Source organism: Oncorhynchus masou, chromosome 3 (genome assembly GCF_036934945.1).
Source record: "Oncorhynchus masou masou isolate Uvic2021 chromosome 3, UVic_Omas_1.1, whole genome shotgun sequence".
Classification (NCBI taxonomy): Eukaryota; Metazoa; Chordata; class Actinopteri; order Salmoniformes; family Salmonidae; genus Oncorhynchus; species Oncorhynchus masou.
In genome coordinates, this window is record NC_088214.1 from 49,010,104 (window position 1) to 49,033,462 (window position 23,359).

The 23,359-nt window shown below is 46.9% G+C and overlaps 1 protein-coding gene across 2 annotated transcripts in view; it reads left to right on the top strand.

Moving 5' to 3' along the window:
- Positions 1-5,434, top strand: part of LOC135518250 (anion exchange protein 2-like) — a 58,281-nt gene extending 52,847 nt beyond the window's left edge. For both annotated transcript variants that reach the window (XM_064943274.1, XM_064943282.1), the window contains 3 exons: positions 2,274-2,443; positions 4,283-4,456; positions 4,656-5,434. In XM_064943274.1, the coding sequence (XP_064799346.1) occupies positions 2,274-2,443; positions 4,283-4,456; positions 4,656-4,733 (422 nt within the window). In that variant the 3' untranslated portion in view covers positions 4,734-5,434. The remainder of the gene's footprint in view (positions 1-2,273; positions 2,444-4,282; positions 4,457-4,655) is intronic.
- Positions 5,435-23,359: the final 17,925 nt, after the last annotated feature.

Consider the following 23,359-nt stretch of genomic DNA (forward strand, 5'->3'; position numbering starts at 1 on the left):
ACGGAAGTGAGTGCTACGGGGCGGGGCGGTAGTCGTTTAGCTCAGTTACCTTAGCTTTCTTGGGAACAGGAACAATGGTGGCCCTCTTGAAGCATGTGGAAACAGCAGACTGGGATAAGGATTGATATATGTGGTTTCCAGCTTGCAAAGAGTCAAATAAAGTTCGTTCAGAGCCATCGATGTGTCTGCTTGGGGGGGAATATATACGGCTGTATATTATATAATCGAAGAGAATTCCCTTGGTAGAGAATGCGGACGATATTTGATTGTGAGGAATTCTAAATCAGGTGAACTCTAACTAAATAATCACACAGAATTACATAAACACACAAACAGAATAGACATTGATTACTACATAATGCAATGAAAAGTCCCTAGTGTACTAAACTGAAGTGACGGCTTGTTACACAAAATGGTGGATTCAAAAGGATTCAAAAGAGAGGAAAAGGAAGGGGCGTGTAAGAAAGAGCGGGAGAAAAAGACAAAGGACTTCGCTAACGTACATACAGCTGAGAACTATGCTCAGGGAAATGTGAATACTTTGCACATGGACGGCCGCTCATTCAAAAAGATTGATATATGTACATATTGACGTGTGTATGTCTTTGTTGTCTCTGTTGAAATTGCCAGTCCATCTGGGGATTAATTTGACAAAGTCTCTGGTTTGTCCACCAGAGATCAAAGTCTTTGAAGTTGTAGCTCTGTTATAAAGGGTACATCAGAAAATTACTTAAACAGCTGCAGACTGAATATTCCCGTGTTGTCTTCATCTTCTTCACTCGAGAAAGTTTCAGAGTTTCTAACCATTTTGTACCTTTCAGCTCACGTTGTCTGTGTACTGGTCTTGTAGAGTCTAACCATTAGTGACATCCAGTTCACACCGTCCCCCTGCTTGGTCTCTAGTTTTAAACCATTTCTCAGCCATGTAGCCACTGCTTCACGCTGACTGGTCTATAGAGATTTTCTTCTTCTCTGTTGAAAATTTCAGAGTGTCTAACCATTTCGTATCTTTCAGCTTACGCTGTCTTATGTAGAGCTAGAACCATTTTACACGCCCATAGCAACCCGGCAATGTACTGGTCTCTAGAGATGTACATTTCTTAACCATTTCAGCATTTCACCATTTCAGCACCCAACGGGCTCGTCCTCACGTTCTCTGGTCTGAATGTACATTTTGTCACTGGTCCTTTTATGAAATCTGGGAAAATGGACGTTCCATGATGCCGACATGTCTGTGCTCACGTGGGTCACTGACTTGTTAAGACTTCATATGACAAACGATTCTCTCACTTAGAAGGCTAACATCGCATTACATCTTCTCACAAATAGTTTCCTATTTAATCATATAAGTTCCACAACATCTAGATGTGAATCTGATGACTGGAAAATATACACATTCAGGGATGCATTTATGTTGTTCTACTGTCCATCTTAGATGGGCACTTCTAATGTAACTTTATGGCAGCACCCAAGGGGTTTGAATTTTCAAACTTTCCCTGTAGATTTTGCGGTGACTTAGTGTCCCCATGAGTAACAGAAAACTGAGCCAATCATGGTGAAACTGGAGAACATTACCAACCCCTACTCTGTATCCCTACTGTATTTTCCACTGGCTGCCCCACCACCACAGAAAGCACTGAGCTAGGCTGAAACACCTGCATTTTGGAGGTGTCTGACTCCAGAAAGCAAAAAAGAGACCATGTTTGTATGCGTCAATTAAGGATTGCCACTTTAAACACCTTAAATAGAGTCATATTGTTATTATATGGTGCCATCCTCTGCAAAACAAAATATTGCAAATGTAAATGTATGTAAAAAAAAAAATTTGCAGTGAAATAATTTTTTATGAAAACATGATTAAACAAAATGTCTCCCCCTTTTCTGCAATTTTTGGTTATCTTTTTCTAGTTGCAAGATTTGGCACATTCATTCAAGCAACAGAGCACCCCATTGCTGGTGTGTCTCTGAAGATAAGCAGGGTTCTAGCCAGTTCATGGATGGGAAACCAGATGTAACTTGAAGTTGTGTAAATTCTATAGCCTAAAAAAAACACTTGTGAAACTTTACTTGTCTGAAAACATGAAAATGTCAATAACAATTGTTTTTATTTTTTACAAGTGATTTGTTCACATGTTTATACGTCTTGGAAAACCACATGTTTTTTTCACGTGATTTTTTAAAACATTTTGTTTAGATCCAGACACATGCTTCATATAAATGGTGTGTTCATTTCCTAGGACAAATGTTCTTCTCACGTCTGTTCCTCTGGCTAGGTTTGTCCATTGTGATCGGAGATCTCCTGCGTCAGATCCCCATCGCTGTGCTCTTTGGGATCTTCCTCTACATGGGCGTCATGTCCCTCAACGGTATCCAGCTCACCGAGCGCATGTTGCTGCTTTTGATGCCTCCCAAGTATCATCCTGACCACACTTATGTCCGCAAGGTCAGTACCACTAAACCACAACAACATCTATGTCCGCAAGGTCAGTACCACTAAACCACAACAACATCTATGTCTGCAAGGTCAGTACCACTAAACCACAACAACATCTATGTCCGCAAGGTCAGTACCACTAAACCACAACAACATCTATGTCTGCAAGGTCAGTACCACTAAACCACAACAACATCTATGTCCGCAAGGTCAGTACCACTAAACCACAACAACATCTATGTCTGCAAGGTCAGTACCACTAAACCACAACAACATCTATGTCCGCAAGGTCAGTACCACTAAACCACAACAACATCTATGTCTGCAAGGTCAGTACCACTAAACCACAACAACATCTATGTCTGTAAGGTCAGTACCACTAAACCACAACAACATCTATGTCTGCAAGGTCAGTACCACTAAACCACAACAACATCTATGTCCGCAAGGTCAGTACCACTAAACCACAACAACATCTATGTCTGCAAGGTCAGTACCACTAAACCACAACAACATCTATGTCCGCAAGGTCAGTACCACTAAACCACAACAACATCTATGTCTGCAAGGTCAGTACCACTAAACCACAACAACATCTATGTCCGCAAGGTCAGTACCACTAAACCACAACAACATCTATGTCTGCAAGGTCAGTACCACTAAACCACAACAACATCTATGTCCGCAAGGTCAGTACCACTAAACCACAACAACATCTATGTCTGCAAGGTCAGTACCACTAAACCACAACAACATCTATGTCTGTAAGGTCAGTACCACTAAACCACAACAACATCTATGTCCGCAAGGTCAGTACCACTAAACCACAACAACATCTATGTCTGTAAGGTCAGTACCACTAAACCACAACAACATCTATGTCCGCAAGGTCAGTACCACTAAACCACAACAACATCTATGTCTGCAAGGTCAGTACCACTAAACCACAACAACATCTATGTCCGCAAGGTCAGTACCACTAAACCACAACAACATCTATGTCTGCAAGGTCAGTACCACTAAACCACAACAACATCTATGTCCGCAAGGTCAGTACCACTAAACCACAACAACATCTATGTCCGCAAGGTCAGTACCACTAAACCACAACAACATCTATATCTGCAAGGTCAGTACCACTAAACCACAACAACATCTATGTCCGCAAGGTCAGTACCACTAAACCACAACAACATCTATGTCCGCAAGGTCAGTACCACTAAACCACAACAACATCTATGTCTGCAAGGTCAGTACCACTAAACCACAACAACATCTATGTTTGCAAGGTCAGTACCACTAAACCACAACAACATCTATGTCCGCAAGGTCAGTACCACTAAACCACAACAACATCTATGTCCGCAAGGTCAGTACCACTAAACCACAACAACATCTATGTCTGCAAGGTCAGTACCACTAAACCACAACAACATCTATGTCCGCAAGGTCAGTACCACTAAACCACAACAACATCTATGTCCGCAAGGTCAGTACCACTAAACCACAACAACATCTATGTTTGCAAGGTCAGTACTGCCCAAATCCCAACCATACCTACAGCTGCAAGGTCAGCAGCACTACTTGAATCCGTACCACACCTATGTCTGCAAGGTCAGTGTATTGCCCAAACCTCGACCAAACCTCGTCCACAATGTAAGTACTACCCAAACCCCAACCACGCCTGAAAATCCTGTGCTGCAGAGTAGCTAATCAAAACTTAATAACGACACTGGTTCTATCTTGTAAAAGTGTCCTTAGCATCTGAAGGGCAAGGCCTTTGAAAGCCAACTACTGACTCTGACTAGAACTGCTATTCTAATGTGTGTGTGTGTGTGTGTGTTCCAGGTGAGGACCCTGCGCATGCATCTGTTCACGGGGATCCAGCTGGTGTGTCTGGCGGCACTGTGGACAGTCATGTCCACCGTGGCTTCGCTGGCCTTCCCCTTCGTCCTCATCCTCACCGTGCCCATCAAATGGTTCCTATTGCCCCGCATTTTCACCACGCGTGAGATGCAGTGTGTAAGTCTCACCACACACACCGTCTAGCACTGTTGCCCCCGTCTAAAGGAGTTGTGTTTTTATTGGATTCAGTTTACAGTGGGATGTTGCTTCGGGGGCCTTTGTCTGAGAAATAATCTGTGGGAAAGTCTGATATCCTATGCAGCTGAACCCTGGCAAGACCCTTGACTTCTACCCCTGCTCTCTCTTTGTGTCTTAGTTGGATGCAGATGACGCAGAACCTAAGTTTGATGAGAGGGAGGGACAGGATGAGTACACAGAGATGGTGCCAACGTGATGGACATTCTGCCAACTACTCCAGGAAGTTGATCCAAAACCACCACATCCTTTGTTTGTTCACTTGATACTTTATAACGCAACACTTGATGGTTTGAAATGTTGAAATGTAATTGTCTTGAAAGCTTTTTAGGGTCCCAACTCCCACATCATATTTTTTTTGTCTATTTTCACTATATTGCTTTTTGGAAGGTGGATTTGTCCTTCAAAAATCATTTGAGTTACTATGTTGATTTCATGTTTTTAGGTATCTTTGGGGTGTGTTTTAATGTCAGGTGGGAGTTTGAATTGCTATGTGTCAAAGACTAGAGCCCAATTCCAAGTCTCCACCTTCTGCGCAAATTGTGCATCGGAATTGGGCTTTTAGCAGAAACCACATCCTCTGAGGTCATGACCTAAGAAGAAGCACTTTATTACGATAGGATCAGTACAGATGTAGTATACATCTTATCACATTGTACTGATGAATATATACATGTACAACATAGTCATAGACGAACATTTACCATTCAGTCTAGTTCCCACGGTTAGGCGTATCATTGCAGTAGTCTTTTGAATGTTACATATTTATTACTACTATGGTACATTTTTCATTCAAGAGTGGGTCAAATGTACACTACGTGGTTCTCAATTCACATGATTTTACATGGCCCTCCAGTATGGCAAATTCATTTAATTAATGTTGTAGCTTCACTGAGAAGCACTTACTGACAGAAGTAAAAGCAACAAAACCTGATAAATCTAATGGTTCCCCATCAAAAGGGCAACTAGGCCACGCTCAGTTAATTGTTGTTTTCAATGAGGAGGGTTTCTGTGCCCATTCCAATTGCCTTTAGTCCAATACAATATGTTTAACTTGTACTGTACCTCAAATTGCTTAAATGCAAGAGTAGAAAAGATTTGCATTATAGAGCTTTGCATTATAGAACCAATTATTTGCACTGTGTGTTTGTGGGGCCTGTCCAACTCTCTTTCGGCAAATAGCATGTGACTGTGACACCATTATAACTTTATGTATAATATGGTTTGAATGGTATTTGCATTTATTATGGATCCCCAATAGCTGCTGCCAAAGCAGCAGCTGCTCTTCCTGGGGTCCAGCAAAATAAAGGCAGTTTATACAATTGTAAAAAAAAAACATTACAATACATTCACAGATTTCACAACACACTGTGTGCCCTCAGGCCCCTTCTCCACCACTACCACATATCTACAGTACTACATCTATGTGTATGTATAGTGCGTATGTTATGGTGTGTGTGCATGCATGCGTGTGTCTGTGCCAATGTTTGTGTTGCTTCACAGTCCCCGCTGTTCCATAAGGTGTTTTTTTGTCTGTTTTTTAAACCTAATTTTACTGTTTGCGTCAATTACTTGATGTGGAATAGAGTTCTGGGTAGTCATGGCTCTATGTAGTATTGTGGTCCTCCCATAGTCTGTTCTGGACGTGGGAACTGTGAAGAGACCTCTTGTGGCATGTCTTGTGGGGTATGTATGGGTGTCCGAGCTGTGTGCAGTAGTTTAGACAGACAGCTCGGTGCATTCAACATGTCAATACCTCTCACAAATACAAGTAGTGATGAAGTCAATCTCTTCTCTACTTTCAGCCAGGAGAGATTGACATGCATATTGTTAATATTAGCTCTCTGTGTACATCCAAGGGCCAGCCGTGCTGCCCTGTTCTGAGACAATTGCAATTTTCCTAAGTCCTTTTTTGTGGCACCTGACCATACGACTGAACAGTAGTCAAGATGTGACAAAACTATGGCCTGTAGGACCTGTCTTGTTGATAGTGTTGTTAAGGCAGAGCATTGCTTTATTATAGACAGACTTCTCCCCATCTCAGCTACTACTGCATCAATATGTTTTGACCATAGCAGTTTACATTCTAGTGTTACTCCAAGCAGTTTAGTCATCTCAGCTTGAGACTGTGATAGTGATTTGCCACACTTGAATTTAAGCAATTTGAGGTACAATACAAGTTAGACATATTGTACTGGACTAAAGTTAATTGTAATTGTAATGTATTATACAGGATATGGATCCACCTCTGGGTAACAGAACGTTTTGTACGTGTAGGTGGTAACCAGATTTGACACTGTTGTTTAAAAGCAGCCCTTATTCAAATTGAGTCATTATTTGCAAATTAATGAATACAACCCTAGCAATAAAGTAGCACTACAGTACCCAATTGTGTGTATTTGGGATGATACACAGGGGAAGCCTTGTGTCAACAATAAATAAAAAATCCTATCCTGTGGGAATGACAAACCACATTATATTATTTGAAGAGCACATACTGTAAGTCGCTTTCTACCGATCACTTGCTGCTTAGATCTCACCATTGTGCTTCTCCAAACATGTTAAAGATGTTTGGTCCCATTACCTACATAGTCTTTCATACCTGAATACACTACATACCACGATTTACTTGATTTTCACTGTTGTGCACTCCTAGTTGTATAGTATTAACTGTCTGAACAACAGTATGTACAGTATGTTGGCTTTAATGTACAGTAAACAAAAGTAGGAGACATTTTATTCAATACAGATTAAGGTATTTTTAAGTCTGCACATATTTTTGGGCCCCAGTAGCTAATCATGTCTATAAAGCCAGTGAGAATAGTATATTAATACCAGCTGTTTCCATCTTAAAATGTCACTGAATGTGGTGTAACATACACAGTCATAATACACGTTATTGAGATTCTGTTTACTTTCTACCAGAAAGTTAAACATCATACCGGTGCACTGAAAAATTACAGTTGTTTGCAAGTATTTCAAAAGTGTGTAGTAGGAAGATTGTGTCTCATTGAATCACTGCAATGGAAGACCAGTGACTGCCATGTATGGGTTTGTTGTCATCATGTGGTCCAAATTGCCTACTTTGCAGATTTGCTTGCTGTTGTTACAGTTTTCAGTTTGTGTGCTTTGTCAAGTTCACCAGGTCATATCATCTTTCCACTCAAAATACATATGTGAGAGAACATAAGATGCCACAAATATTTTAGCATATTTCTGGATGCTAGCTTTGCAACGAAATTGGGGAGGAAAAGGTTGTTTTTTTAAACCAAAAAACATTGCTTTGGGATAATTAACTGCAAAAGGTATAGCATGAGTGACAAATAAAGAAGAAAGAAAATATATTACATACAAATATATCCATATATTTTCTTAGGAAACAATCATGGTTCAAGTGCTTTGGCTTTAGCTACATTGAGATGATGATGTTAAAATAGACAATCCGCCTTGCTCTTATCCATGTCAAGTTTGTAGAATGACAAAAATGGACTGGTTTTAAATGTTATTTTTTTATATGTATTATATATGTGTAAATGTCTATTACTGATCAAATGAAACTGAAAGTTGTGTTTTCTTTTCTATTTGCAAGGATGTCTGTCCCTGTACAAAAGTATGTGTAAAGTGGTTTAGAGATACCTAAAAATGATCAATTTTGTTATGTACTTGAGTGAAGACCCAAAAGCGGTTTTAACAGAAAACAGAGTTCTTTAATGAAAAAACAGGAATGGCATAAATCCTCTTCCGACGTTGTATAGTGCAGGATGCACCTGCCAGGCCGACTCCGACAGGATAGGACAAGGTGGAAGCAAACGAGACGATAGCTTGCTTCTGGCATGAAAAACACAAACAAGAATCTGACACTGAAAGTAGCAGGAACAGAGAGAGAAATAGAGACCTAATCAGAGGAGAAAGAGAGAACAGGTGGGAAAGGATGAATGAGCTAGTTAGGGGAGATGTAGAACAGCTGAAGAAGGAGAGACAGAGAAGGTAACCTAATAAGACCAGCAGAGAGAGACAGAGTGAAGAGAAAGGACAGGAACAGACATAATAAGACATGACAGTACCCCCCCACTCACCGAGCGCCTCCTGGCGCACTCGAGGAGGAAACCTGGCGGCAACGGAGGAAATCATCGATCAGCGAACGGTCCAGCACGTCCCGAGAGGGAACCCAACTCCTCTCCTCAGGACCGTACCCCTCCCAATCCACTAGGTACTGATGACCACGGCCCCGAGGGCGCATGTCCAAAATCTTACGAACCCTGTAGATAGGTGCGCCCTCGACAAGGATGGGGGGGGGGACGAGCGGGGCGCGAAGAACGGGCTTAACACAGGAGACATGGAAGACCGGGTGAACGCGACGAAGATAGCTGGAGAAGAAGTCGCACTGCGACAGGATTAATGACCTGAGAAATACGGAACGGACCAATGAACCGCGGGGCCAACTTGCGAGAAGCTGTCTTAAGGGGAAGGTTCTGAGTGGAGAGCCATACTCTCTGACCGCAACAATATCTAGGACTCTTGGTCCTACGCTTATTAGCGGCCCTCACAGTCTGCGCCCTATTACGGCAAAGTGCCGACCTGACCCCCTTCCAGGTGCGCGCAACGCTGGACAAAAGCCTGAGCGGAGGGGACGCAGGACTCGGCGAGCTGAGATGAGAACAGCGGAGGCTGGTACCCGAGGCTACTCTGAAAAGGAGATAGACCGGTAGCAGACGAAGGAAGCGAGTTGTGGGCGTACTCTGCCCAGGGGAGCTGTTCTGACCAAGACGCAGGGTTACGAAAAGAAAGACTGCGTAAAATGCGACCAACAGTCTGATTGGCCCGTTCGGCTTGACCGTTAGACTGGGGATGAAAGCCGGACGAGAGACTGACGGAAGCCCCAATCAAACGGCAAAACTCCCTCCAAAATTGAGACGTGAACTGCGGGCCTCTGTCTGAAACGACGTCTGACGGAAGGCCATGAATTCGGAAAACATTCTCGATAATGATCTGAGCCGTCTCCTTAGCAGAAGGGAGCTTAGCGAGAGGAATGAAATAAGCCGCCTTAGAGAATCTATCGACAACCGTAAGAATAACTGTCTTCCCCGCTGATGAAGGCAGTCCGGTGATAAAATCTAAAGCGATGTGAGACCACGGTCGAGAGGGAATGGGAAGCGGTCTGAGACGGCCGGCAGGAGGAGAGTTCCCAGATTTAGTCTGCGCGCAGACCGAACAAGCAGCGACAAACCGACGCGCGTCACGTTCCCGAGTGGGCCACCAGAAACGCTGGCGAATGGAAGCGAGCGTACCCCGAACGCCGGGGTGGCCGGCTAACTTGGCAGAGTGGGCCCACTGAAGAACGGCCGGACGAGTAGGAACGGGAACGAACAGAAGGTTCCTAGGACAAGCTCGCGGCGACGGAGTGTGAGCGAGTGCTTGCTTTACCTGCCTCTCAATTCCCCAGACAGTCAACCCGACAACACGCCCCTCAGGGAGAATCCCCTCGGGGTCGGTGGAGACCTCAGAAGAACTGAAGAGACGAGATAAAGCATCAGGTTTGGTGTTTTTTGAGCCCGGACGATAAGAAATAACAAACTCGAAACGAGCGAAAAACAGAGCCCAACGAGCCTGACGCGCATTAAGTCGTTTGGCTGAACGGATGTACTCAAGGTTCCTATGGTCAGTCCAAACGACAAAAGGAACGGTCGCCCCCTCCAACCACTGTCGCCATTCGCCTAGGGCTAAGCGGATGGCGAGCAGTTCGCGATTACCAACATCATAGTTACGTTCTGACGGCGATAAGCGATGAGAGAAAAACGCGCAAGGATGGACCTTGCCGTCAGAGAGAGAGCGCTGAGAAAGAATGGCTCCCACGCCCACCTCTGACGCGTCAACCTCAACAACAAACTGTCTAGAGATGTCAGGTGTAACAAGAATAGGTGCGGATGTAAAACGATTCTTAAGAAGATCAAAAGCTCCCTGGGCGGAAACGGACCACTTAAAGCACGTCTTAACAGAAGTAAGGGCTGTGAGGGGAGCTGCCACCTGACCGAAATTACGGATGAAACGACGATAGAAATTAGCGAAGCCCAGAAAGCGCTGCAGCTCGACGCGTGACTTAGGAACGGGCCAATCAATGACAGCCTGGACCTTAGCGGGATCCATCTTAATGCCCTCAGCGGAAATAACGGAACCGAGAAAAGGGACAGAGGCGGCATGAAAAGTGCACTTCTCAGCCTTCACATAAAGACAGTTCTCCAAAAGGCGCTGGAGGACGCGTCGCACGTGCTGAACATGAATCGGGAGAGACGGTGAAAAAATCAGGATATCGTCCATGTAAACGAAAACAAAAATGTTCAGCATGTCTCTCAGGACGTCGTTAACTAGTGCCTGAAAGACAGCTGGAGCGTTAACGAGGCCGAAAGGAAGAACCCGGTATTCAAAGTGCCCTAACGGAGTGTTAAACGCCGTCTTCCACTCGTCCCCCTCCCTGATGCGCACGAGATGGTAGGCGTTACGAAGGTCCAATTTGGTGAAAAACCTGGCTCCCTGCAGGATCTCGAAGGCTGAAGACATAAGAGGAAGCGGATAACGATTCTTAACTGTTATGTCATTCAGCCCTCGATAATCCACGCATGGGCGCAGGGACCCGTCCTTCTTCTGAACAAAAAAACCCCGCTCCGGCGGGAGAGGAGGAGGAGACTATGGTACCGGCGTCGAGCGAAACAGACAAATAATCCTCGAGAGCCTTACGTTCGGGAGCCGACAGAGAGTATAATCTACCCCGGGGGAGTAGTTCCCGGAAGGAGATCAATACTACAGTCATACGACCGGTGTGGAGGGAGAGAAGTGGCCTTGGAACGACTGAACACCGTGCGCAGATCGTGATACTCCTCCGGCACCCCTGTCAAATCGCCAGGCTCCTCCTGTGAAGAAGAGACAGAGGAAACAGGAGGGATAGCAGACATTAAACCGGTCACATGACAAGAAACATTCCAGGATAGGATAGTATTACTAGACCAATTAATAGAAGGGTTATGGCGCACTAGCCAGGGATGACCCAAAACAACAGGTGTAAAAGGTGAACGAAAAATTAAAAAAGAAATGGTTTCGCTATGATTACCAGAGACAGTGAGGGTTAAAGGCAGCGTCTCACGCTGAATCTTGGGGAGAGAACTACCATCTAAAGCGAACAAGGCCGTGGGCTCCCCTAACTGTCTGAGAGGAATGTCATGTTCCCGAGCCCAGGTCTCGTCCATAAAACAGCCCTCCGCCCCAGAGTCTATCAAGGCACTGCAGGAAGCAGATGAACCGGGCCAGCGGAGATGGACCGGAAAGGTAGTGCATGATCTTGAAGGAGAGACCTGAGTAGTTGCGCTCACCAGTAGCCCTCCTCTTACTGATGAGCTCTGGCTTTTACTGGGCATGAGGTGACAAAATGACCAGCGGAGCCGCAGTAGAGACAGAGGCGATTGGTGATTCTCCGTTCCTTCTCCTTGGCCGAGATGCGGATACCCCCAGCTGCATAGGCTCAGCATCCGAGCCGGCGGAGGAGGGTGGCAGTGATGCGGCAGGTGGCAGTGATGTGGAGAGGGGAGCAACGGAGAACGCGAACTCCTTTCCACGAGCTCGGCGACGAAGATCAAACCGTCGCTCTATGCGAATAGCGAGAGCTATTAAGGAGTCCAGACTGGAAGGAACCTCCCGGGAGAGGATCTCATCCTTAACCTCAACGAGGAGACCCTCCAGAAAACGAGCGAGCAAAGCCGGCTCGTTCCAGTCACTAGAGGCAGCGAGAGTGCGAAACTCAATAGAATAATCCGTTATGGATCGATTCCCCTGACATAGGGAAGACAGGGCCCTGGAAGCCTCCTCCCCAAAAACAGAACGGTCAAAAACCCGTATCATCTCCTCCTTAAAGTCCTGATACTGGTTAATACACTCAGCCCTCGCCTCCCAGATTGCCGTGCCCCACTCACGTGCCCGTCCGGTAAGGAGAGAAATGACGTAGGCGATGCGGGCTGCGCTCCTGGAGTAAGTGTTGGGCTGGAGAGAGAACACCACATCACACTGAGTGAGGAATGAGCGGCACTCAGTGGGCTCCCCAGAGTAACACGGCGGGTTGTTGATCCTGGGCTCCGGAGACTCGGAAACCCTGGAAGTGGGCGGTGGATCGAGGTGGAGTTGGTGAACCTGTCTTGTGAGGTCGGAGACTTGGACGGCCAGGGTCTCAACAGCATGTCGAGCAGCAGACAATTCCTCCTCGTGTCTGCCTAGCATCGCTCCCTGGATCTCGACGGCGGAGTGAAAAGGGTCCGGAGCCGCTGGGTCCATTCTTGGTCAGATTCTTCTGTTATGTACTTGAGTGAAGACCCAAAAGCGGTTTTAACAGAAAACAGAGTTCTTTAATGAAAAAACAGGAATGGCATAAATCCTCTTCCGACGTTGTATAGTGCAGGATGCACCTGCCAGGCCGACTCCGACAGGATAGGACAAGGTGGAAGCAAACGAGACGATAGCTTGCTTCTGGCATGAAAAACACAAACAAGAATCTGACACTGAAAGTAGCAGGAACAGAGAGAGAAATAGAGACCTAATCAGAGGAGAAAGAGAGAACAGGTGGGAAAGGATGAATGAGCTAGTTAGGGGAGATGTAGAACAGCTGAAGAAGGAGAGACAGAGAAGGTAACCTAATAAGACCAGCAGAGAGAGACAGAGTGAAGAGAAAGGACAGGAACAGACATAATAAGACATGACAAATTTAAAGTAGACATATATAAATTGTGTATGGTACACTATCTTCTTGTCATCACCATACTGTATGATCTATCACCTAAACACCCAAAAAGAACACGTATCAGTCACTAACCGTCAAAGTTTGAAATAAAAATATAAAACTACACTGCTCAAAAAATAAAGGGAACACTAAAATTACACATTCTAGATCTGAATGAATGAAATATTCTTATTAAATCCTTTTTTCTTTACATAGTTGAATGTGCTGACAACAAAATCACACAAAAATTATCAATGGAAATCAAATTTACCAACCCATGGAGGTCTGGATTTGGAGTCACACTCAAAATTAAAGTGGAAAACCACACTACAGGCTGATCCAACTTTGATGTAATGTCCTTAAAACAAGTCAAAATGAGGCTCAGTAGTGTGTGTGGCCTCCACGTGCCTGTATGACCTCCCTACAATGCCTGGGCATGCTCCTGATGAGGTGGCAGATGGTCTCCTGAGGGATCTCCTCCCAGACCTGGACTAAAGCATCCGCCAACTCCTGGACAGTCTGTGGTGCAACGCCACGTTGGCGTTGGTGGGTGGAGTGAGACATGATGTCCCAGATGTGCTCAATTGGATTCAGGTCTGGGGAACGGGCGGGCCAGTCCATAGCATCAATGCCTTCCTCTTGCAGGAACTGCTGACACACTCCAGCCACATGAGGTCCAGCATTGTCTTGCATTAGGAGGAACCCAGGGCCAACCGCACCAGCATATGGTCTCACAAGGGGTCTGAGGATCTCATCTCGGTACCTAATGGCAGTCAGGCTACCTCTGGCGAGCACATGTGCGGCCCCCCAAAGAAATGCCACCCCACACCATGACTGACCAACCACCAAACCGGTCATGCTGGAGGATGTTGCAAGCAGCAGAACGTTCTCCACGGCGTCTCCAGACCCTGTCACGTCTGTCACGTGCTCAGTGTAAACCTGCTTTTATCTGTGAAGAGCACAGGGCGCCAGTAGCAAATTTGCCAATCTTGGTGTTCTCTGGCAAATGCCAAACGTGTAAGCACAACCCCCACCTGTGGACATCGGGCCCTCTTACCACCCTCATGGAGTCTGTTTCTGGCCGTTTGAACAGACACATGCACATTTCTGGCCTGCTGGGGGTCATTTTGCAGGGCTCTGGCAGTGCTCCTCCTTGCACAAAGGCTGTTGTTGCCCTCCTACGGCCTCCTCCACGTCTCCTGATGTACTGGCCTGTCTCCTGGTAGCGCCTCCATGCTCTGGACACTACGCTGACAGACACAGCAAACCTTCTTGCCACAGCTCGTATTGATGTTCCATCCTGGATGAGCTGCACTACCTGACTGAGCCACTTGTGTGGGTTGTAGACTACCACTAGAGTGAAAGCACCGCCAGCATTCAAAAGTGACCAAAACATCAGCCAGGAAGCATAGGAACTGAGAAGTGGTCTGTGGTCCCCACCTGCAGAACCACTCCTTTATTGGGGGTGTCTTGCTAATTGCCTATAATTTCCACCTTTTGTCTATTCCATTTGCACAACAGCATGTGAACTGTATTGTCACTCAGTGTTGCTTCCTAAGTGGACAGTTTGATTTCACAGAAGTGTGATTGACTTGGAGTTACATTGTGTTGTTTAAGTGTTCCCTTTATTTTTTTGAGCAGTGTATTATGAGTCCAAATTAAACTGGATGACGATAAACGGAGTACGTAGGCATGGTGATTTCTGGTATATTCTTAAAACTTAAGTTGAAAATTATGCTGTCGCTGCTTCCTGTTGACAAGAAATATTGACAAATAGCCCAATAACAAAACACAGTTTTAAAGTGTCCAAATCAATAACCAATATGCAGAAACAGTTTGTGATAATTGAAAACATAGACATGAAATGTACTATCTACACATACATGTGCAACAATAGTCATAGTATTACTTCAATATTTCTTTTAACAAGCACCTTATAAACAAACTGCACACACATTGTCAAGTGGCAATAAATCACTAATCGATTTGAAACTACCACAGCTCAAAAAAACACGGAATCAGGGAATAATGTGTACGTCACTGATTAAAATTTATAGTAGACAAATAGCTGAACAAAAATCTAAATGCAGCATCTTTCAAATTATTTGCCACAGATACAAAGCACTACACACATCTTTAACAAAGCACTGATTACAGAAATGATTGCAGTTGATATGCGGCCAAATTAAAAGGACTGCCAAGCCCATTTGAGCCGCAACTCGCGCTACTGAAACAGGGTGCGTCTCTCTCAGCAATATCATTGTTCACCATTACTCCGATTTCAACAACCGGAATGTGCACCAGAACTATTGCCAGAAAATGTAATATTAATTCAAGCCACCTCCAACATAATTTTACATAATTTGGAAATGTGTTCAACCGGCCTCTCAGCCGCAGAGTGTACAGTATGGCGTTGTGTGGGCGAGCGGTGCCCCATGGGGGCTATGGTATGGTTAGGTTATGGTAAGGGCAGGCATAAGCAACAGACAAACAAAATTGCATTTTTATCAATGGCAATTTGAATGCACAGAGATACCATGATGAGATCCTGAGGCCCATTGTCGTGCCATTCATCCGCCGCCATCACCTCATGTTACAGTATGAAAATAAATGGCCCCATGTCACAAGGATCTGTACACAATTCCTGGAAGCTGAAAATGTTCAAATTCTTCCATGGCCTGCATACTCACCAGACATGTCACCCATTGAGCAAGTTTGGGATGCTCTGGATTGACGTGTTCAACAGCGTGTTCCAGTTCCCACCAATATCCAGCAACTTCACACAGCCATTGAAGAGGAGTGGGACAACATTCTACAGGCCACAATCAACAGCCTGATCAACTCTATGTGAAGGAGATGTGTGAGACAAATGGTGGTCACACCAGATATAGACTCGTTTTCTGATCCACACCACAAACTTTTTTTGGTATCCGTCACCAACATAAGTATATGTATTCCCAGTCATGTAAAATCCATAGATTAGGGCCTAATGAATTTATTTAAATGTACTCATTTCTTTATATGAACTGTAACTCAGGAAAATCTTTACAATTGTTTTCTGAAGTCTAACAACCTTGCCAGCAGGTATGCCAGCTAAGATAGTTAGACATGCTAGCTACTCTAACTTGATTGATAGCCTGAGCTGGCTTCTTGGTAGCTAATTATGAGGTTGGGAAATTGGGACCCTATCTGGAGTAGCTAAAGCCAGCTTCGTAAAGTTGCTAGATGGCTAGTAGTATTACAGAGAAACAACAACAAAAATCTTATTTAAAAAAAACATTTGAACAAGACAAATCTGAGGGCGCACGTGTCTCTGTATGGGCAAGGAGGCTCTGCTGAAATCAATAGAATGGGGGCGAACGTTTGGGGTGTACCGCTGTTTAAATCTACACTATTTTGCTTGGAATAACCTATTCACGGTTGGTTAGATTAACATTTGTAGAAGGCTTTTATCTATAGTTTGGAATGGTGGATGGTGATTTCGGGAGGCTGCCATCAAGGACATGAGAATAAACCACTTTTTCTGTTAATTAACTTCCAACGAATTACGACCCGCCATAGGATATGAACAATGACAACAGTTGGCTGATATTTACGTGTATTGGTGTGTGGACACTGGCCAGTGACTTTTATGTTTTAAGCAATTGATCCTGTGTCATTGTTTTGACTATAAACTTTTACAATAACATAACTATGTCACGACTTCCACCGAAGGTGGCTCCTCTCCCTGTTCGGGTGGCGCTCGGCGGTCGTCATTGCCGGCCTACTAGCTGCCACCGATCCCTTTTCTTTTTCGTTTGGTTTTGTCTGTCTTGTGTTCACCTGTGTCTAGTTTAGTTTATCAGTGGGGTATTTAATCTCACCCTACCCGCTAAGTTTTGTGCGGGATTGTTTGTGTTACTGTCATTGGTTTGGGTTGCGTTTTTTTTTACTGTTAAGCAGGTTTCTTTTTTGGGACTGTTTTTCCCGCACGTTAGTTTAGTAGAGGAGTGTGTTTCCTCTGTTTTTTACTAGACTGTGTTCCTGTTTTCTTGTGGCTACTTTTGTGGTCCTGTACCTGTTGTGTTGGTGGACTAGTCATAAAACGCCCTTCTGGAATTCTTGCTCTCCTGCGCCTGACTCCACACCCACCTCTCCGAGGGAGATTCTGACAGAATCCCGCACCGTTTATCAGGGAGTCAGCAGGAAGGGACGCGCCCTCCCCGTCCATGTAGGAGTGTGTCCTCCAGCATACCTCCGTTTTACACCGTCTGGGGACAGCTATGGATCAAGTGATGGCGAGAATGGAGAGATGGGAGAGGAGCGGCCTCCCTACCCCATCTTTAGCCACTCTCCAGCCTGCACCACCACCTTCTCCGGCGGTGTCTGGACCCAGCGGGATTTGGCTCGCACTCCCGAGGGAGTACGATGGGACGACCGTTCACCTGACTCCCTTGGAAGGGGAGAGTGTCAACGTCCTCGTCTCCTACCTTTCGGGCAAAGCCCTGGAGTCGGCCAACGCGGTCTGGAAGGGTTCAGACTCGCGAGGGACCATTACTCAGAGTTCACCCGCCGCTTCCGGGCTGTGTTCGACCACCCACCAGAGGGCCGAGCGGCAGGTGAACTTCTGTTTCATCTGAGGCAGGAGACGAGGAGCGCACAGGACTTCGCGCTGGAGTTTCGGACCCTGACCACCGGCGCGGGGTGGAATGACAGGGCCCTGATGGACCACTATAGGTGCAGCCTACGGGTCCTGTTCGTTCCACCTCCCAGCTCTCCTGCTCCGACACCCATGGAGTTAGGGGGTGCTGCAGCTAAGGCGATCGGAGGAGGAGCCTCCTCCTGCACTAGCTGTGGTCGGAGAGGGCACACTGCCGACCGGTGCTGGAGGAGCTCATCTGGGAGTCGAGAGGGCAGGCAGAGCACTGCTCAGACACCCCAGGTAAGTCAGCATCAGGCTCACCCAGAGCTCCCTGTTGGTCATATGTATGTGTTGATTTCCTTTCCTGAGTTTCCCCCCATTCCCAGGATAAGGCGCTAGTAGATTCAGGTGCAGCGGGGAATTTTATGGACCACGGGTTCGCGCTTAAGTTAGGGATTCCCTTGGTTCAGATGGACCAACCCTTCCCCGTGCACTCCCTAGATAGTCAACCATTAGGGTCAGGGAGGCCACGGTTCCACTGGACATGGTGACGTAGGGGGGTCATGAGGAGTGGATTAGTCTCTTTTTCATTGATTCTCCTGCGATTCCCTGGTTGGCTAATCACAATCCCAAAATTTTGTGGAAACAGGAGGCTCGAAAGAGGTGGTCAGATGAGTGCTCAGGTAGGTGTGTGGGAGTTTCCATCGGTGCAAGGACGGTGGAGAGTCCAGACCAAGTCTCCACCATGAGCATCCCACCTGAATATGCCGATTTGGCTATCGCTTTCTGTAAAAAGAGGGCGACCCAATTACCCCTCATCGACGAGGGGATTGTGCGATAATCCTCCAGGTAAACGCCGCACTTCCCAGGAGTCACTTGTATTCCCTGTCACAGGAGGAGACGGTGGCTATGGAGACATATGTCACCGAATCTCTGGGACAGGGGTATATTCGGCGCTCCACGTCACCCCCCTCCTCAAGTTCCTTTTTTGTGAAGAAGGAGGGAGGTCTGCGTCCGTGCATTGAGTATAGAGGTCTAAATTCCATCACAGTGGGGTTCAGTGACACGCTACCACTCATCGCCACGGCGGTGGCGTCATTTCACGGAGCATGCTTCTTCACAAAACTGGATCTCAGGAGCGCGTATAACTTGGTGTGTATCTGGAGGGAGATGAGTGGAAGACCGCATTCAGTACAACATATGGCCATTATGAGTACCTCGTCATGCCGTATGGGTTGAAAAATGCTCCAGCTGTCTTCCAATCCTTTGTCGACGAGATTCTCAGGGACCTGCACGGGCAGGGTGTGGTGGTTTATATCTATGACATTCTGATCTATTCCGCCACACACGCTGCGCATGTGTCTCTGATGCGCAGGGTACTTGGGCGACTGTTGGAGCATGACATGTACGTCAAGGCTGTACGTCAAGGCTGAGAAATGTGTGTTCTCCAAACGAGCCGTCTCTTTCCAGAGGTATCCACATTTCCACATCTTGGGTGGTGATGGAGTGTGACCACATTGCGGCCATGCGTAATTGGCCGACTCCAACCACGGTAAAGGAGGTGCAGCGGTTTATAGGGTTTGCCAATTACTCCCAGAGGTTTATCCTGGGTTTTGGGCAGGTGGCTGCTCCCTTTACCTCACTGCTGAAGGGGGGAGTGGTGCGTTTGCGGTGGTCGGCTGAGTCGGAGAGAGCTTTAGGTCGTCTGAAGGCATTGTTTACCGATGCTCCAGTATTGGCTCATCCAGACCCCTCTTTGGCATTCATAGTGGAGGTGGACGCGTCTGAGGCTGGTGTTGGAGCCGTGCTATAACAGCACTCGGGCACGCCACTGAAGCTTCGCCCCTGCGCTTTCTTTTAGAGGAAGCTCAGTCTGGCAGAGCGAAACTATGATGTGGTGGAGCGGGAGTTACTGGCTGTGGTAAAGGCTCTGAAGGTGTTGAGACATTGGCTTGAGGGGGCACAACACTCTTTTCTCATCTGGACTGACCACCGTAATCTGGAGTACATCCGGGCGGCGAGGAGACTGAATCCTCGCCAGGCAAGGTGGGAGATGTTTTTCACCAGATTCCGTTTCACCATCTCATATAGACCAGGTTCCCTTAACGCTAAGGCCGACACACTGTCCCGTCTCTATGATACCGAGGAGAGGTCCATCAAGCCCACCCCCATAATTCCGGCCTCTTGTCTGGTGGCACCGGTGGTATGGGAGGTGGACGCGGACATCGAGCGGGCGTCACGGTTAGAACCTACTCCACCACAGTGTCCAGTTGGTCGGAGGTACGTCCCACTTGGTGTTCGCGACACATTGATCAGGTGGGCCCACACGCTACCCTCCGCTGGTTATCCGGGGATTGATAGGACGGTGCGGGGTCTTAGGGGGAAGTACTGGTGACCCACCTTGGCCAAGGACGTGGCTCAACCACGTGTAAGGATCCTAGACACCTGCCTCGAGGGAAATTACAGCCCCTCCCCATTCCATAGCGGCCTTGGTCACACCTGTCGGTGGACTTCCTCATCGATCTTCCTCCGTCACAGGGGAACACCACGATCCTGGTTGTTGTGGATCGGTTTTCTAAGTCCTGCCGTCTCCTCCCTTTGCCTGGTCTCCCTACGGCCCTACAGACTGCAGAGGCCCTGTTTACACACGTCTTCCAGCACTACGGGGTGCCTGAGGACATAGTTTATGATCGGGGTCCCCAGTTCACTTCCCAGGTTTGGAGGGCGTTCATGGAGAGTCTCGATCAGCCTGACCTCGTGTTTTCACCCTGAGAGTAATGGGCAGGTGGAGAGAGTGAACCAGGATGTTGCCAGGTTTCTGCGGTCGTATTGTTCTTAACTGACTTGCCTAGTTAAATAAAAGTTTAAAAAAATGTTTAAAAAGGAGAGCGCTGACCGCCTCTGCAGTGAGGCCCCTGTGTTTGCACCGGGGGACCGGGTCTAGCTCTCGACCTGAAACCTGCCCCTCCGCCTGCCCTGCAGGAAGCTGGGCCCGCAGTTTGTGGGGCCATTCAAAGTCCTGAGGAGAATAAACGAGGTGTGTTATAGATTACAGCTCCCTCTTACTATCGAATTCACCCCTCATTTCATGTGTCTCTCCTCAGGCCAGTGGTAGCTGGTCCACTGCAGGACGTTGAGGTGCGGGAGGTCCCTCCGCACCCGCTGGACATCGAGGGGGCCCCGGCGTACATGGTACGTTCCATCCTGGACTCTAGGCGTCGGGTCCTCTGTTTTTTTACTATACTGCGTTCCTGTTTTCTTGTGGCTGCTTTTGTGGTCCTGTAGCTGTTGTGTTGGTGGACCAGTAATAAAACGCCCTTCTTGGAATTCTTGCTCTCCTGCACCTGACTCCACACCCACCTCTCCAAGGGAGATTCTGACAAACCAATCATAACCCGAGGGAAAAAGGATGTGTAATTCCCCCCAATTCCATGTGGTTAAAACATCAGCTTGTGTAATGTAGTAGCACATACTTTTCACACCATGGAAAGTTAAAAAATACATACTTCTCAATAGTTTAAACATTTAGAGATGTAAAAAATGCTTCAAAGCACAATTTAACCAGGCGCTCTAGACTAGTGTCTATATGGCCTGTGCAACAGGCTAAATGTTTGACGTTTCTAGGAATAGGTTCATAACCTTTAATTGCATTGCCTGAAATACCATAGCCTGCTACATAGGCCTTAAATTGTTCAATATTCACTATCTCAGCTTTTTCACATGACATGCCACCGGCCTACGGTTATTATTACATTCCAGTCTCAACAAGATGATGTGGGATTCCAGTGAAGGCCTTCTCCTTTCCCCATCTATTCGACCAGTTTCATTTAATTCTGTGGCAGTGTTGGCTGTGTTGGTGAGGAGGGTGCCATTGGGCCCACAATTCTGGGCGTTCCAGCATGTGGGCATTCCTGCTTCTGCATATTTATACTTTTATTTGTGATTTTTTTAGTTAGCACAGCTGTCCTACATTAAGCTGTCCTACAGTAGGTGGCATTAATTCACAATAACATTGGATGTCGCCTATAAACCCCACAAAAGAAGGGGTGGGGTCAACAACGGTAGCTAGCTAGCTGTAGAATGGTAGATAGCGTCCTTTGTCCCCACTTGTCGGGAACTGTTTTCCCGCGGTTCTGTTAAAGCTTAGCCAGCTAGTCCTAAGGAGGACTCCGGTACACAGCAGGTGGGAGGCAGGGACGACACTGTGTGCTAGCTAGTCAACTAGCAACCTAGCTAGCACACAGTGTCGCTTACTATCAAGCTAGTATACGGTGTCGCCCAAGCCTCTCGCCTGCTATGCTATGCTAGTAGGAGGTGGGGACAACCAGTAGGCAGTGTCCTTCGCTTCCGCCTGCTGTGTACCGGAGAAATCTGTGCCTGACACAGTGTGCTAGCTAGCTAACTAGCATCTTAGCACATGGTGTTGCCCCAGCCTCCCTCCTGTTGTGCTAGTGGGAGGTGTGAGCAACCGGTAGACGGTGTCCTTCTCCCCCGCTGGTTGGGCACTGTTTTTCCGCAGTTCTGTTAACAATGGCAGGTGTTTGGCAGGCAGGAGTGAAGGACACTGTGTTCTAGTTTAGCCAGCTAGTCCTAAGGAGGACTCCGGTACACAGCAGAACTGGGCAAAACCGCGTGCTAACTATTGAGCTGCTGTGCCCCGCCTGTCGAGTTTTCTCCGGGAGGCGGGGGCAACATCGTGTGCTAGCTAGCTCACTAGCAAGCGAGCACACGGTGTCGCAGCCTCCCGCCTGCTGTGCTAACATGAAGCAGGGGCGACCGGTAGTGTCCTCGCCCTCGTATGTCGAGGGTGAGGGCAGGTGGGAGCGAAGGACACTGTCTACCGGTGAAAAAAACTCAGATACTTTTATTGCCCTTTTGACCCACATTCAAAAATGTCACACAAGCCTGAAGATGTTGTGCTTGTGGGGAGGGGGAACAATGGGGTGCTCAAGGTGGGTGTTTATGCAGGAACCAATAGGATACTCGACATGGGGGGGCTCATGAAGGAACCAATTGGATGCTCAAGAGGAATGCTCTGAATTGCGTGCTGCAGTTGCACTGGGTGCTCGAAGGGGGGCGTTCATGCAGGAACCAAGGGGGAGGGGTGTTCATAAAGGAGACACAATGGGACTCGAGATCACATGCAGGAATGCCCTGAATTTCTGGCTGCAGTTGCACACTATTGGTGTTGGTAGCCTACATGAAAGGCTGGACTGAGGAAAAAGTGAAGTATGTCCATGGTCTAGAGTTGTCATTTCAGAATAGGCATTAGCAAACAAGACCTTGGATATTATCAGGACACCTGCATGCAAATATATGGCTTGCTAGTGCTATAAGGCTATAGGCTCCTTGAACGTTTCATTTATTTTCCCTTGCCTTTCGAATTCGAGCCTTGAATGAAACTTTCCATCCATCCTCGGATCTCTCAAGTCCCATTGTGCCTTGTTCT